The sequence below is a fragment of the Solanum lycopersicum genome, chromosome 3 (genome assembly GCF_036512215.1).
Source record: "Solanum lycopersicum chromosome 3, SLM_r2.1".
Lineage (NCBI taxonomy): Eukaryota > Viridiplantae > Streptophyta > Magnoliopsida > Solanales > Solanaceae > Solanum > Solanum lycopersicum.
Window position 1 is genome coordinate 62,911,896 of NC_090802.1, and position 15,874 is coordinate 62,927,769.

The 15,874-nt window shown below is 31.2% G+C and overlaps 2 protein-coding genes across 3 annotated transcripts; one reads left to right on the top strand and one right to left on the bottom strand.

Annotated features, from left to right (window-relative positions):
- Window positions 1-5,394: 5,394 nt before the first annotated feature.
- LOC101249718 (PTI1-like tyrosine-protein kinase At3g15890) lies at window positions 5,395-10,276 on the bottom strand. The gene is made up of 4 exons (XM_004235903.4): window positions 9,734-10,276; window positions 9,321-9,468; window positions 6,421-6,683; window positions 5,395-6,282 (listed from the first exon to the last, which is right to left on the bottom strand). The coding sequence occupies exons 1-4, from the start codon at window positions 9,775-9,777 to the stop codon at window positions 5,634-5,636; spliced, it is 1,104 nt and encodes a 367-aa protein (XP_004235951.1). The 5' UTR covers window positions 9,778-10,276; the 3' UTR covers window positions 5,395-5,633.
- A 3,938-nt stretch (window positions 10,277-14,214) lies between these two features.
- LOC101256080 (uncharacterized) lies at window positions 14,215-15,582 on the top strand. Of its 2 annotated transcripts, none has more exons than XM_010320453.4 (3): window positions 14,215-14,374; window positions 14,452-14,609; window positions 14,754-15,582. In XM_010320453.4, exons 1-3 carry the CDS (start codon window positions 14,346-14,348, stop codon window positions 15,476-15,478), a joined length of 912 nt encoding a protein of 303 aa, XP_010318755.1. In that variant the 5' UTR covers window positions 14,215-14,345; the 3' UTR covers window positions 15,479-15,582. The 2 variants fall into 2 exon arrangements, with proteins under 2 accessions (XP_010318755.1, XP_004236461.1); XM_004236413.5 differs by having other exon boundaries at window positions 14,219-14,374; window positions 14,757-15,582.
- Window positions 15,583-15,874: the final 292 nt, after the last annotated feature.

Consider the following 15,874-nt stretch of genomic DNA (forward strand, 5'->3'; position numbering starts at 1 on the left):
TCATCTAATAAAAGGTTCCATCAAAACTCTAGATAGAAACTTAGCTACTTCGGGCATGACCAATTTTCTGGAAGCCACTATTTAATGATTTGCTTGGTCTCTTTCAAATGATGCGGACGAGCTCGGTAACACGATTGCTTTGTATTACATTAGTTCTTTCTACTCAACAACTATCAAATGCTTTTTTTATCATTTCAGTAGGGTTATACCCGAATATCGAAATTCATAACATGGCTATTTCCATGAACATATCTATTAACCTCTGACAAATTTGCTATACAAAAAAACACATGTAATAAGCATATAATAATTCTAATAATAATCAAGTGATGATGGTAAAATTACACGTATGAGGTCTAAATATATGTATTTTTTGACCCAGTAATTAGTACTCCCTGTTAAAGAATGATAAAAGTCCCACATCGGTGGTTATTGAGATGGGTGGACTCCTTATAAGGCTTGGACAATCCTCCTCCATTTGAGCTAGCTTTTGGGATGTGAGTTAGTCCTAAGACCTAATTTCATATGGTATCAGAGCAGGGTCCGTCTCACCCGATATTAGACCCCAAAAAATCAAAATTGCCCACACGCACTAGATGCTAAGCACTGAGTGTGAGGTGGGGTGTTAAAGAATGACAAAAGTGGTTACTCCGATGGGTGGATTCCTTATAAGGTTTGGGCAATCCTCCTCCCTTTGAGCTAGCTTATCCTCCTCCTTTGAGCTAGCTTTTAGGGTGTGAGTTAAGCCTAAGATCTAATTTCACACTCCCTCCGTTCCTTTTTGGCTTGTCAACTTTTGAATTGACATACCTATTAAGAAAATAATTAATGACGTAGTGAGTTTACCATTTTACTCGTATTAATTATGAAGTGGATGAAAAGATTTATATTTTTCAAGTAATTAATCATTTAATTGATGATATAATAGGTAAAAAAAATTGTCCTTTCTTGATTTGTCAAAATGAACAAGTAATTAGGGATAACTATAAAAGGAAAAGTGAACAAGTAAAAGGAGACGGAGAGAGTAATTACTAATTAGCACATGTATAAGATGTATAACACTACAAGAAAATTGTTAATTATATAGGGATTTTTCATGAGATTAGTATGAAAATTCGTAGGAAAATTATTTTCCTGCAAAATTTTATACGAATTATCAAAAAAATCCTCATGTAATTTCACAATTTTTTTATATTGTAATAGGTTCTCATAAATATGTGTGTGGGAGAGAATTAATTCTTATATATGTGTGTGTAAATATGTGTGTGAGAGAGAATTAATTCTTATATATGTGTGAGAGAGAATTAATTCTTCCTTATTTTAAATTCAGATATATTTTTTATAAGAAGAAGTTGCTCGAATCATAAACGTCCTTCATTTTCAATCTTAAGATTGTGAGTCCAAGTCATTAACAAAGCAAAGGTGAAAGCACTTGGAGGAGGGGTAAAGAGAGAAAAAAAAAGCTATTGATTAGGGCAGTACATGAAAAATTAAAATACATTTTTTGAAAATTATTAGTGGAGCAGGACAATGAATATCAAATGTAAATTAAAAATTTCTCAACCTGATATTATCAGTATTAAAAATTAAATTGTTACTAATAACAAATAAAATAAAATTTCATATTTAGAATAATAAAACATCAATAGCTTCGTAATCTTTATTTAAATGAGTTTATCATTGGCCAAGTGCTACTATTACTTGAAATTAAATTATTTCAATAATTTAATTAATCGTCTTAGTCAGATACTTGACTCTTTCTTCTCTGGCCAAAGTTTTGACTAAAAATATTGCAAGTTATTCTCTGCTATTAGTTCCAAATTAATTACTCATAAAAAGCCAAACAACGTAGAAATTAAATTTGTGTTTATTATTTTATATTAGGAACATCAAACTGTATTTTTTTTTTTGGTCACACTTATTTTAGTAGTAACAACACTAATTCAATGCATGATGACATGTTTAACAGCTTATACTTTTGAAGAAACATTAAATAATAGAAAAAACAAAAAATGTTAACTAGGCAAAATAGTGTAAAATTTTTTAGAAGTGCTAAAATATGACAAAATAGTGTAAATATTTTTAAGAAGTGCTAAAAGACGTGATACACTCAGTTTTTTCAATTATCTCTCGTAATATTTATCTAGATTTTATATATATATATATATATATATATATATATATATATATATATATTCTTAAAATAACATCTTCTTCTATATAATAGATATAGTTTCGATCATCTTTTCTTATCTGAATTATATATAAAAACTCACATACTTTTCCAGAAAGTATTTTCTAAGTTCTTACCGTGCATAGAAATCACGAAATAAAAAGAGTTTTTTCTTTACTAATTTACCATTTGATTTTAGTAATACATTCCATCAATATCAAGATTACAACAAAGGAATTAACCTTTTTTGAACTTGAGAATCTTTATATTTTATAAAAGATAAAAATTAGGGGTATATTGGAATATATTAAATTAATTTTATCTTGATTTGTAAATTGAAAAATAATTTAAAATAATTATTTTTAATTTTAATAATAAGAGAGTAATTCAATATTCTAGAAAAAATCATCAAAATCACTAATTCTATAATTTTTCTCAGTGTTATCTTTTAATTGGGGGAAAAAACAGTAAGATAAAAGAGCTAACCTTCAAAAAATCATCAAAATCACTAATTCTATATGTTTGACAAAATTATCTCTAAATATTGGGAATATCCACAAAGCCAATTCATTTTATGAATTTAATTTTCCCAAAAGAAGAAAAAAGTGGTAAACCCTAAAACTCTTTCTCCACATTTTATGTTAATTTGCCCCATTTCAGCTGATATATTTTTTTTTAAAGAAAAAATTGATTAGAGATATATTTTATCAAGCTAAACTTAGGTTAAATTATTTTTACTTTCATCAAACACTTTCAAAAACTAAAAATGATTAAAAAGTAAGTTTAATCAACTTTTTATCTAATCAAACAGGCTCTTACTAATAATGTGTTGTAATTCTAAATTTGACAAATAGTAATTTATATAATTTTAATATTAAAATAATATTTAAAATAATACTAAAATCCTCATAATTAACTAAAATAAAGAAATGAAAGAGTATTTATTTTTATTTTTATTTTTACTCCCTCCGTCCATTTTATATGTCATCCCTTTTATAAATAGTTGGTCTATAATAATTGTCATTTTATAAAATCAATTCATAAGTTATCATATTTTTCTTTTTTTACCGTTATGATTTATTAGGTTTGCAAATATATACTTGACCAACTTAGAAAAGCTAAGCAAATGACTCATATTCATTGGTTAAATTAATAATTAAAATAAATTAATTCATATTTATTGATTGAAAACTTGAGTTCAAAAAAATTAAACAAAAATAAACCAATAAAATTATATCATTTCTTAATATAATTACAGAATAATATAGTGACAAATATAATGGAACTGAGGAAGTAATAGTCAAAGTAAAATAAAATGAATGAAAGAACTTTTTAAATCCAAAGAATATTTGATTTGGGCGTTAGAAATTAAGAAAAGTGAGTTGCTTTAATGCAATTGCGTTAATCCACAAATGACACCCTGTCTAGAGAGAAATATAGCTAAATTAATAGCAATAATTGCGGGTCAAAGCAATAATTGATTTTTTAGGTCCATCTTTTAATTAAAAAAAAATTGAAAAAGTTTACATGCTTTTGTAATTCAAATTTAATTAACTCGAACCCGTGACCAACTCAGTACACCACCACACAGGCTGTTGTCTCTTATGCATGAAAAAAAAAAAATAGAAATATTTTTGAACTATCGTAAATGGAATGTAAATAATTTCTATCATATTTTTAGAATATTAATTGCATATGTAATTTTAGAAAAAGAGTATATATATCCTTTATACTGACGGACATATATGTGTCATAATCTTATTCATTGATCCGACATCTATCGACGGATAAGATTGCGTCATGTGTCCCTATTTAGTCTTCCTTAGAGTGAAGGACATATATGCTCCAGTTTATGAACGGCAGGAATATCAATGTCCCAAAAGTATGACGAAAGGTATTTGCATACCATTTATGATAGTTTGGGGTATTTTTGTCCTTTTTTCCAAAAAAATTAAAAAAATTTACAAATTTATTAATAAGATCGAAGTTGTTCAACGATAATATTATTGCTGATTAGCGATTTTAATATAGTTATGTATATTTAAAAGTTTGTAATCATAAGCATTTATTTATGAAAAGAACATAGAGTCATGCGTTTTATCAATGCAAATGGTTATTTGCTAAATTGTACAAATAATAATTTGAAAATTTTTGCTAATTTTCACAACTTATGGGATTTCATTAAATACTATATAAGAAATCAAACTCGCATGTTAATTTTTTAAAAAAAAATTCAATTCAATCTGACAAATCATATGTTCAGACGGGGTAGGATAAGAAATAAAGATGGATTATTTGATTTGCTCCTGCTTGATTTTGAAGTTTCAAACTTAAAAATTAAGTTATGAAGTTGTGATATTTGAAACATGAAGTTATGTTTGGGCATACATTTTATTTAAACAAAATTTAATGCTTTTGTGAGTGAAAATAAAATTTCTTCTAAAATATTTTGAACATCAATCTTCAAAATCAAATCAAAATTCATAGTAAAACAAATATTTGAAGATAATTTTTCAAAGTTTGATCCAAACTATTATGGTTTAAGTGCTAGCAAAGAATAAAAGAAATTTGAAAATTGTAAACTGTATTAGTTTTAAAAATGTGATTTATAAATTACGTCTTTTGAAATACTATTTGCAATTAAAGCTAATGTCATCTTTCAAACGATTTATTACCCAAGTAAGCAACTAGTTGGAAGTTGCACTTCCAACAACTTTATTTATGTTCCAAATTTCATTTCGTTCCTGTTTTTTTTTTAAAAAAAAAAATTCAATCGTTACTTTGATACTACTGCTAATTTAATCTCCTCAAGGGTAGTTAACTAAGTACTGATATGGAGAACTTATCGATGACAAAAAAGACGAGATGTATGTTGAAGATACCTAATGTCTCCGGTCAAACTGAATAAAAATACTTTTTAGACATTTCAAAATGATATTCGAAAGTGTCACTAGTTGGATCAATCACTTTACCTCCAAACACTTGATCAAATGCAAACATCATTTTGAAAAGAAAAAAAAATGAAACTTGATTCATGAAGATGGAAATCAATTGAATAGCTCAAATCCAACAAGCTTTGGCAAATTAAATTGCTCTAAGGAAATATTCACCATAACTTATCATTATAACAATGTGTGCATATTTGGACAGAGGCCAAAGTACAAAGTCCAAGCCAAATCAATGTACTAATTTCAACCTGAACTGAAAACTCAGAAACACCATTCAGCATATAAACAGTTTTCATTTCTTGTGTTCAACATATTACACGAGAAAATCACACGAAAGACGAGAATAACATCCATTCCTGCACAACCCAATGAAATGATACTTCCAATTCAAAAAAAAAAAAAAAAGTACCTGTTGTTCCAAGTAATGATTATCAGTATTTCTTCTCCAAAAAATACATTAAGTCCTACACAAATTCAATATGAACAAGCCACAATCAATTACCCACATTCTCTTAAGCTTGTACCTCTACCTTTTCAATTTCTGGTTTTGGTTCTTTTTCCTCTGAAGCAGTAGAGTCTGCATTGCCTTCTGTTCCTGACAAAACATCATCATCCACTACTGGAGGAATCTTGAACATATCATCATTTTCCAAAGCTGTGAATTTCTCTTTTGCTTCTCCTTTCAGTAGCTCGATAACGTCAAGCATTGTTGGTCTCTTCTCAGGTCGATTTTGAGCACAAACGAGAGCAACAAGAACCACTCTTTTGAATTCTTCCTCCACGTAGTTCCCACTCAACCTTGGGTCTGCAAGTTCACTCAACTTCCCTTCACACACAAGTGGTAGTGCCCAATCAGTGATTGTGCGTTTCACAGTTAGATTGACCTTCTCAATTGGTTTCTTGCCACTAGCAAGCTCTAGCAAAAGAATACCAAAGCTGTAAACATCACAGCTCTCCGATGCCTTCCCTAACATTGCATATTCTGGTGCAAGATAGCCTAGAGTGCCTTTTACTCTAGTGGTTACATGTGTTGCACCATCTGGGATGAACTTTGCAAATCCAAAATCAGCAACTTGGGCTTGGAAATCAGAATCGAGCAGCACGTTGCTTGCTTTGATGTCTCTGTGGATGATATGCGGGGTTGCATGGTGGTGCAGATAGCTGTCATACACATTAGAGGTAAGCAAATGAAGAGGAAACATAAGACCCTGTAACACCCTGGAGGCTCTAGAAGGATAGTGGGGTCAGGGGTGGGGGGAAGGGAGTCAGAAAGAGGGATCGAGGATGTTGAATACTTACGCAATTCCCTCAGCTGATCCAATTGCAACATTCATTCGGCGTTTCCAATCAAGAAGGCTTTCAGCAGAATGCTGGCCGTGAAGATGAGAAAGCAAGCTTAAATTAGGCATGTAGTCATATACGATCAGACGTTCCTGGCCTTCTGCACAGTAACCGCGTAAACTTAGAAGATTTTTGTGTCGTACTCTAGCCAGAATTTCAACTTCAACAGCAAATTCCATCTCAGCTTTGTTGCTCCACACCTTTAGCCTTTTGACTGCTATCTGAAAATTATGTATTCATTAAGAAAAGCACAACCCTATAATCAGTAGGTGAAGTTCTACAACTCACTGTAACACATTGTATGGAAGGACTCCAACTTCATTGGCATGTGATGTCTTTTCACTTTAAAGATATTTTGCCAGTCTTTCTTACTATCTTTTAGTTTTTATTATAGTTCCTCAGTAAAATATGTTAGTTCGAAAACTGAAATCTTTTGAAGAAAAGCAAGCAAAAGCACATAAATGAACATACAACTTGCACATATTCCTATTCACGGCCACTGTCAGCTTTCTTCTAAACATGCCTACATCATTGTCCACTAACTTTTTCCAACAGAAGCATTTCATATCATGGTTTCAGCAAATGTATCTTCTTTATTTTTTTCACTTTATCTTTTTCCCCCTTTGTTCTTGGGAGGAGGGTGGCGGGGGGGATTTGGCTCCTTCCTTTCAACAAAACCCAGGCATGTCCATTTACCCTAGGGTAATATTAGCATATATACATTTTTTTATCTCTAAAACACAGATGTCATGGATTCAACAGATAATTAAAAAAATTCTTCAAGCTTTAGAATGATATGCTCCATTTATAAAACATTTGTTACAGCAAAAAAATGGAAATTAGACTCAGTTTTGATATTAGTACATGCTGGAAGATAGATATAGCTTTAGAGAGTCTTAATAAAACAGTACCAACAAGAAACCAGAAAATCAGATTAGAGAAGTAGTGAGATAGGAAAGAGGTGAAACAGTGATGGACTTTTGCAGAGAAATCTGAAGAATCAATAGCCCTAAATGAGGAATATATGGCAAAGAAATATAAACTGATATTCCATTCAGAATTGCAAGTTAAAATCAAACTACAGTATGAAAGAATCATAACAGATCCCAAACCTATTTAAAAACTAAAAAGAGTTACTTAACCAAACAAAGTGGTCAAGAATAAGGCTCGGGGAAGGGAGAATCAGGCAGTGAAGACAATCTATAAAGCTTAGTTTTAAGAATGATTAGTGCCAGACAATGGATTTAAATTTTAATTTATGAACTAATACAACAACATACCCAGTGTAGTACCAAAAAGTGGGGTCGGGGAGGGTAGAGTGTACGATGTGCTTACCCCTATCTCAGAGGTAGAGAGCCAGAGAGGTTGTTTCTGACATAAAGTAATGTAAGCAAGAGAAAATTAGAACTTCCTAACACTGTCTCGCCTCCCCCACAAACCCCCACCCAAATGAAGGTATTGTCAAGGAAAGCACCTTAACTAATCCTCGGACACCTACACCTACTGCCTCCGACCAAGCTCAGGTATGTGGTAACTCCACCCACCCGGATTAGGCAAATGACAAGAATTCAACTAATCTTGCCATTATTAGGATGCGAACAATGGTATTACACATTTCACATAAACAAACCTTACACGTTAAGCTGAATTGGACTTCTTCTAGTCCAATTTGGACCAAACTATCAATCAACTAATCACCGCTCAATTGGATCACAGAAAAAAAATCTACATTTCAAAGACACAGTTAGATGTGTTTTATTATCTCTATAAGCAATCTTGATGCTACTTTTCCCTACATTATGAGAAGAGGCCAGTGAATCAAACAAAGAAGAGATCCATTTCCCTTTTGGTTTGAAGTAAGTACAAAAGGTAAAAAGAAGAAATCCTTCATATAAGTTTTCACAATGCAATGAAAAATCAGCATAATAGCTTACATGCAGCCTCCAACAAAAATGTGGTTTGAATCCCTATGGAGGCCATGCTCATGTATTCTTAAGCACCATTTATTGAAAATACAAGATTCTGAGTTGGTTAGAAGTGGAAATATGCTCTTATGCACACAATTCTTTTAGCTTAAGTTCTACGTTAAGTAAAAAATGTAAATTCCAGTCTAATCTCTTCTTCCTGTTCATTTGGGAGGGGCTCAAAACGCTGTAAGTAACTTTGAAGATGCCTGTCCATTAAGGCTGAGACTGTGCCCCATTTCAGAAAAGCTTGTTGTTGGATTGGAACTAACTATACAAAATATTATAGAGCTTTCCTACCAAAAAACCATTAAATGTTTTTTTTAAACCTCCTTTCAAAGTATCTACCATGGAATCAGAGACCTAAGGAATCTCTTAAAGAAGATCCAAACGATCATCAATATTCATCTCTTTACCAGCTAGGGCTTTGGAACCTATTATATCATTAACAGTCATAATTACTATCACAAATTCACAACCAACTACCTTGAAAAGCTTCCTCTGAGATCCCTAACTCCAAGTGAATGACAGAGATACAACACTTTATATGGGCAATCAATTCTGAATTTTTCAATAGCTATATGAATAGACTCAAGTATGTCAATAGTGTTCCAGCTCTACAGAATTTTTTATATAATTGCTCCAATCAGTTTACAAGGAGAATGGGTGCAACATAAGGTTGTCACCATGTGACCTATAGTCATGGGTTTGATCCGCGGAATGAGTCTTGAGTTAGGTAGACTGCCTACATCACGTCCCTTAAGGGTGTGACTTTTCCCTAGGTCTTGTGTAAAAAGGGATGCTTTGTGTGCCGCACTGCCCTTAGTTAACAAGTAGAAAACATATACTTTTTTAATCTAAAACAAAACGTTCAACATTGTAGATGTAAATTACCTGAGATCCATCCCAGAGCTGCCCCCAGTAAACACTTCCAAAACCACCTTCTCCAAGCTTGTTATCATAGTTAAAATTATTCGTAGCAGAGTGCAACTCCTTCAGAGAAAAAACCCTCCATGTTGGCTGCTTCTTCGCTTGCCCCTTTCTGTATCATTTCAAATCGAAAATCAATTCAAAAAAGGGGGAAAATAGGTTCCTGCACTTTGTTTATCAGCATTCCCCAAATTAACACAATTAGAAGTCTTCACAGCACGAAATTATTCAAATGCAACAGTGTCTAATCAGAATACTCTAGTAAAAAAACATGTACAAATAGCTAAACTCAAACCTTAATTAGAAACAAAACCAGGTGAAATTTACAAGAAGAGTAATTAAAGGTAATAGCTTTGAACAAATTAGCACACACATACCGATCTGAACCCTTGACACAGCAAAATATAGACGAAAAGTCCATAGCTTTTGAATTTTGAATATTGAAACAGCAAAAAACTCAACTTTCTCTTTCTTAACAGAAGAGTATATCAAATAAGTCGATCAAGAATCAATCTTTCAGAACCCCATAGCAGAAAAGAAGAAAAAGCCGTAAACTCCACTCAGCAATCACTTTATCTGACTGTTTTTCTCTGCTCAAAAAGAATAAAGCTCCCCCATTTCCGTTACAGCAAAGAAACTTCCTTCGAATCAAAGATTGCAAAAAAGCTACAGAGAGAGAGAGAGAGAGAAAACAGTGGATTCCAAATGGGGATGCTTTTAGTCAATCCAACTCTATCGAATTCTGCTTTCAGTTGAAACCGAAAGTGGTTTGGGGGGTGGGGGAGTGGGGGGGAGAAGGAAGAATGGGCGACTGTCGTGCAAAAGGAGATTATGACAATTTTTACCTTTGGACTAATGTTTTTGTTTTTCTTAGTTTTACGCAATAGCGCTCTATTTTTTCAAAACTTCCCTCGAAGCCTGGGCCCAAACGAAGGGTCTACTCTCATTAAATATAGTTATTTTATTTGAAAAAATATCAGTTTTGGTTAGTTCGCGTTTCAGATAAAAGAAAATTTATTATTAAAAAAGTAAATATAATCGTTTTTAAATTTACAAGAGTTTTTCTTAAAAAAAAAAGTTTTTTGTATTTCAATGAGTCCATATAGCTTAATGGGCAAGTTAAGCATTGGTTGAACTATCACTAATCTTTTTTATTACATCAAACAGTTAAATTTTAGATTTTATTTGATAACGTAACATCACTATTAGTAGCGTCCATTTATTAATTGTATCCAGCCACCATATCTCCATTAATCAAACTTAAATAATTGAGTGGCATATTCTATTTTTGATTGACAAAAGTGACAACTTTCGTAACAATTTATACATTAAAAAATGATACATAACCTTCTTAAAAAAAGTCAGTACCCTTCGTAAATTAGCAATGGTCTATTTTTAATTATAAACTTGAAGACTATTCTCGATGGGACTTATATATATATAATATTTACCGACTCAAAGAAGATTTAAAGGGAAGGCTCAAAATAGTCTTTTATTTTTGGGTTAAGACTCAAAATAATTTTTAAATTTTCATACGGAATATTAATAGTTCTTCATGTATACAATATTGATGCACTTTTGGTCCTCTTCTACAATTTGCTTATTTTTTAACATTAATTTTGTCCAAAATTTTATATAAGGAATGTCCAATCGTCTTTTTATATATTTAACAGAAATAATAACTTTATCTAAGAGAGATGATAAGAAAAACACCTTTTTTTTAGTTCACGAGAAATATTATTGTAGCTAAACTAAGAACATTTTAACATATGAATTTGCCGGAAAGGAAAAAATTGTACTATTACACGTGAAATTATCGTGATGAATATCTCGACTTTACATGCAATACGATTTCTACTAAACAAAACAAAGTGTTTTTCTTCTCACATTCTTTGATATGGAATTGTTATTTCTACTAAATATATAATATGACGATTGAACATTCCATACATAGGCTATGGATAAAATCAATGTAAAAAAGTAGATAAAATTTAAAGGACGACAAAAAATGTACCAATATTGTAAACAAGAGGGACTATTAGTACTCTATGTGAAAACTGAAGGATCACTTTGAGCTTTAGTCCAAAGAAGAGGGACTATTTTGATCCTTTCTTATAATGAGGTTTTAAAAAAAAATTATGAAAATGTTTGGAGACCGTAAGTATATATATGACATATATACTAAGACATGTAATGATATATACAATAAAATCAAGGTCTGACTGACAATAACAGAAAGAGACTCTAAACACTTCTTAATTAATGTAATTTATTTTTTTTGTATTATTATATTATTTTACTATCTTGTGATTAAAAATTTAAGATCTTATCCGTATTTAATTTGAAACTTACACTTCACCTTGTGTTAAGTAATACATCTTTCTATTCCGCCTCACAGTTCCTCCTTTCAAAACGGTGAAAACACTATTACATACTATAATTATATCTATTCTACAATTTTGAATTATTGTGAGAAAAGTTATGATTTTAAAAAATAAAATATATTAAGGACAGGATAACAAGTATCAATAATCTGAATGGGAATGGCATGGCATGTATGTCTTCTAGATAGTCATTATTCTAGTAACGCTAGAGAATAACAAGAAAATGTCAAGATTTTTAAAGTAGAAAAGCATATAATTAATTAAAATTACTTGTTGGTTTTGGTTTGATAAACAAATTATTGAAGAACACAAACTCTAAGCAACTTGGCCGCAGTCACGTGACTTGGGGACCCTAATTATGCAAAATGATAATGTATTGTATTTGTAGTTATAACCTTTTTTTTTTTACTTTGTAAACTGCACTTTGATATCCCAATTTGGCAGTTTTTGTATATCAACATCTGAGATCAGAATAAACATCCACAACAACAATATACGCAACGATCTCACAAGTTGAATCTAAGAAATAATTATGCCTAAGAAATAAAATTCATACGAACTAAAAAAACGTGTAACAAAAAATAAAACGAATGAAATAATAAAATTAATAGCCGACACTAAGGCAAAATATAGCTACTGTGTAATATTTCATTGTTTTCCATTTTATGGTCACCATTTTTTTAGTTGGTAGGTATGCCTACTAATCATTTATGTAAATCAAATTTGAAATACCAATGTAGTTCGTGTCCAAAGTTTAAAGGGTATAAAATATTAATAAAAATTTTAAAATGGTATATAAAATTTTATATTAATCAAAACGGCAAAATCGCTAGAATAACAGCGATTTTCTCTACCGGAAAAAACAAAATCGCTGCTACTGCAGCAATTTTGCAAAATGTGATTTTTTTTTAAAAGAAAATTCAAATCGCTACCTAGGCAGCGATTTTCATTTTTCATTTTTAATTTTTTTTTTAAAATGAAAATCGCTGCCTAGGCAGCGATTTTCTAAAAAAATTAAAAATTAAAATAAAATTGAAAATCGATGTCTAGATAGCTATTTGAATTTTTTCTTAAAAAATCACATTTTGCAAAATCGCTGCAATATCAGCGATTTTATTTTCGGTGGAGGAAATTGTTGTTGTTTTCAGCGATTTTACCGTTTTTATTAATATAAAAATTTATATATTTTTTAAAATTTTTATTAATATTTTATAAATTTAGCTCCGGACTCCTATATTACCTGCATCCACCAACTGTACTACAAGACAAATTTTATTCTCTGTTGACAATGACCCCCTTATAGTCCTATAATTAGGCAATCAATTGATATTATTGCTGTGAAAAATCTACTACAGAAAATAAATAAATTGTAACTGGTCCTACTTCTATATCCATTCCAGCAATTATGCATGTTCAACCAGTATGATAAGTTAGGTAACGTTCTATTATAAGAATTTTAGAAGTGGTTTATAATTATTTGTTTCATTAATATAATGATGACATAAGTTATTTCTTATATATAATTAAATAATTTATCTCGAAATTAACCAAATCAAGTCCTCAACGACCCCTAAGGTTGAGCTCTTTTTCCATCATGTCCATTAATTGCTAATTGTTGTCTAAAAGATATCACAGAGAGATTCACCGACGAGTTAGGAATTTCATAGATGGTGTTTAAAAAAAATGGAAAAAATAAAAATTGTTGTTAGTGAAATTTAACACGTGAGCTCTTTTAAAGCGTCTAAAATCAATGAGCTATAACATCTTATTATGTCAAACATGTTTAGAATATGTTATTGAATCAATATACGATATCATTTTCCGATAAAAATATTCAATTGGACGCTCCGACTATAACATATTAACATAGCTATGCCCTCTTGAGTAACCTAATGTTTCATTCGTCTTAATTTGTTTTAGTCATATATTTCCTTTTCAATTAGTTCATTTTTTTAAAAAAAAATTATCTCTTGATCATTATAATTTATGATCTCAAAAATAAAAGACATTTCAATACATTATATGAATATATAGTCTAAAACCACAAGCTTCAAAAAAAAAATTCCTCCTTTTTATCAAGTTTAAACAAACAAACGAATAAATAAATTAAACATAAATTGTCTTTGTTCTCTAACTCATAAAAATTTGTTCTCTAACTCATAACAATTTGATGTGGGGAAAAAACAGTTAACTAAAGCAGCCAATCATAAAATCCGAGAGTATATATAATATAATGTATATAAAATTTGCCAGGCTGCATGCGATAACCCAACACCTGTCATTCTCATCAGCAATTAAATCGGACTTACTAGTTAAAAATATATCGTCGCTAGATTTCACTTATAAAATATATGCGAAATAAAATAATGTTACCCTCGATTTTAATTTAGTCCCAAATATATTTTTATCGTTGCAGAAATCACACAAATTTGCCTTGGACTTCTTTTTTTTTTCAAAATCTTACGCGCACTCCTTCTTTAACGATCATAACCGACATTCCAACATAGTTATATTTAGTATATATACTCTTCTTGTACTCCACATGTAACTGAAATTTCACAATTTCGATTTCTCTTTGAGAGAAAAACAGAGCAAACGAAGAAAAATGAAGCGGCCTTCTTCTCTGCCCGTATTGTATGCTTCTTCTTAATTCTTTCCCTTCTTTTGCTTCACACTGATTACTCAATTTCACCTTTCTGTTACAATGGCAGGAAGCAACTCAAAGGAACTCATCACGTTGATGTCAATTCTAACAAAGGAAAATCTATACTCGAAGATGAAGACGAATACGATGAGATCATCGATTTCGAGAGAATCAGCACACCTGTAATTTGCAAAACAGTACAAAATTGGGAAGCCACCAGTCGAGGTAACTACACATTTCCATTCGATGCTCTGTTTTTCTCCATCAAGAAACTGGCATTTGGGTTTAAATAATCAATCTTTTCATGTTTTCTTGAAAAAATTCAGGACCCCATTAAAGTTCTTGTTTTTTATTTTTCGAATTTTTAAGCAGGGGAAGAGTTTTCTTGCGAAAAACAGGGGCTATGGAGGCGTGAGCAGACAAACAGAGCAACCAGGCTAGAGAAACAGCTAAAAGCAAGATGGGCAGTGGATGGACTTATCGAAGAAGAACTCAATCGCTTTCGAGCCCAATACAAAAGATCTATAGTTCCATCAAAGCTCAAAGATGTAGTTCAACTGATCACGCCTAAATGGACTCCATCGCCAGAGCTAGCCACATTAACTTGGTTAGGCGATTGGCGGCCTTCAACAATCCTGGATCTTCTTCAATACTTAGCCCATTCATCTGGGCTTTCAAAATCTCTACCAGATTCAGTGGCCATTGAAGTGGCATTGCCCCAATTGATCAACGAGTTACGAATCGAGGAGGCGGTGATCGATGAAGAAATGGCTGAGATTCAGTCCAATTGCATATTCTATCTCCCATTTGGCCCAAAGAAAGAGGCAAATAAAGGTAAGCCTGCAATGGCTTGTGTAGAATCTGAGTTTAAGAAGATTCATAGGGTTATTACTAAGGCCCAAAATTTGAGGTTAAAGGCCATGGAAATGGCAGTGAAGAAGGTGTTAAGCAGAACCGATGCAGCAGAGTTTTTGGTTGCTTTTGCTGGAATTCAAGATTTGGTTCATCAATGGGCTATGCAATACAAATTGCAAAAAGGCCCAGTTTCTATAAGTACTAAAGCCCTCAAGTCTGGTGGTAGCCCACTTAAGTAGGCCCATTGCTATTTCCATATTATTCTTCTAGTATTTCATATCTTGACACTTGAATTTTTTTGTATTCTAAAAATGATATACAGGTATTACTACCTTTAATTCTTCTTATCTTGTCCTTTTTCTTTTGATTGTTGAAAAGAGTAATAAGGATATAAATATAAATTTTATTAGGGAGGTAATAATTGATTTATATAATAAGCAAGAAAAGTAAGGTCAAAACAAAGAAGAAAATTGTAGAGAGGTTTGACACTTTGACTTGGTAAGTAACTGACTAGCTGGTACAAAGAAAAATATCTAATATTTCAAATATTTTGGTTGGTTAAAATATTTTTGGAATTTTTTCCTTTTAGGATAAATAGAATAACATTATCAATGTTATATCACAAATGTCTGAAA

What these genes read in the sequence shown, in the direction of transcription:
- LOC101249718 (XM_004235903.4), bottom strand. Translation starts at nt 9,777, where the DNA reads ATGGACTTTTCGTCTATATTTTGCTGTGTCAAGGGTTCAGATCG. An exon ending in AGCTCTGGGATGGATCTCAG is followed by an intron (nt 6,684 to 9,320) that starts GTAATTTACATC and finishes CATAATTTTCAG; the next exon opens with ATAGCAGTCAAAAGGCTAAA. An exon ending in GGATCAGCTGAGGGAATTGC is followed by an intron (nt 6,283 to 6,420) that starts GTAAGTATTCAA and finishes TGTGTATGACAG; the next exon opens with CTATCTGCACCACCATGCAA.
- LOC101256080 (XM_010320453.4), top strand. Translation starts at nt 14,346, where the DNA reads ATGAAGCGGCCTTCTTCTCTGCCCGTATT. An exon ending in CCTTCTTCTCTGCCCGTATT is followed by an intron (nt 14,375 to 14,451) that starts GTATGCTTCTTC and finishes TTACAATGGCAG; the next exon opens with GAAGCAACTCAAAGGAACTC. An exon ending in TTGGGAAGCCACCAGTCGAG is followed by an intron (nt 14,610 to 14,753) that starts GTAACTACACAT and finishes CGAATTTTTAAG; the next exon opens with CAGGGGAAGAGTTTTCTTGC.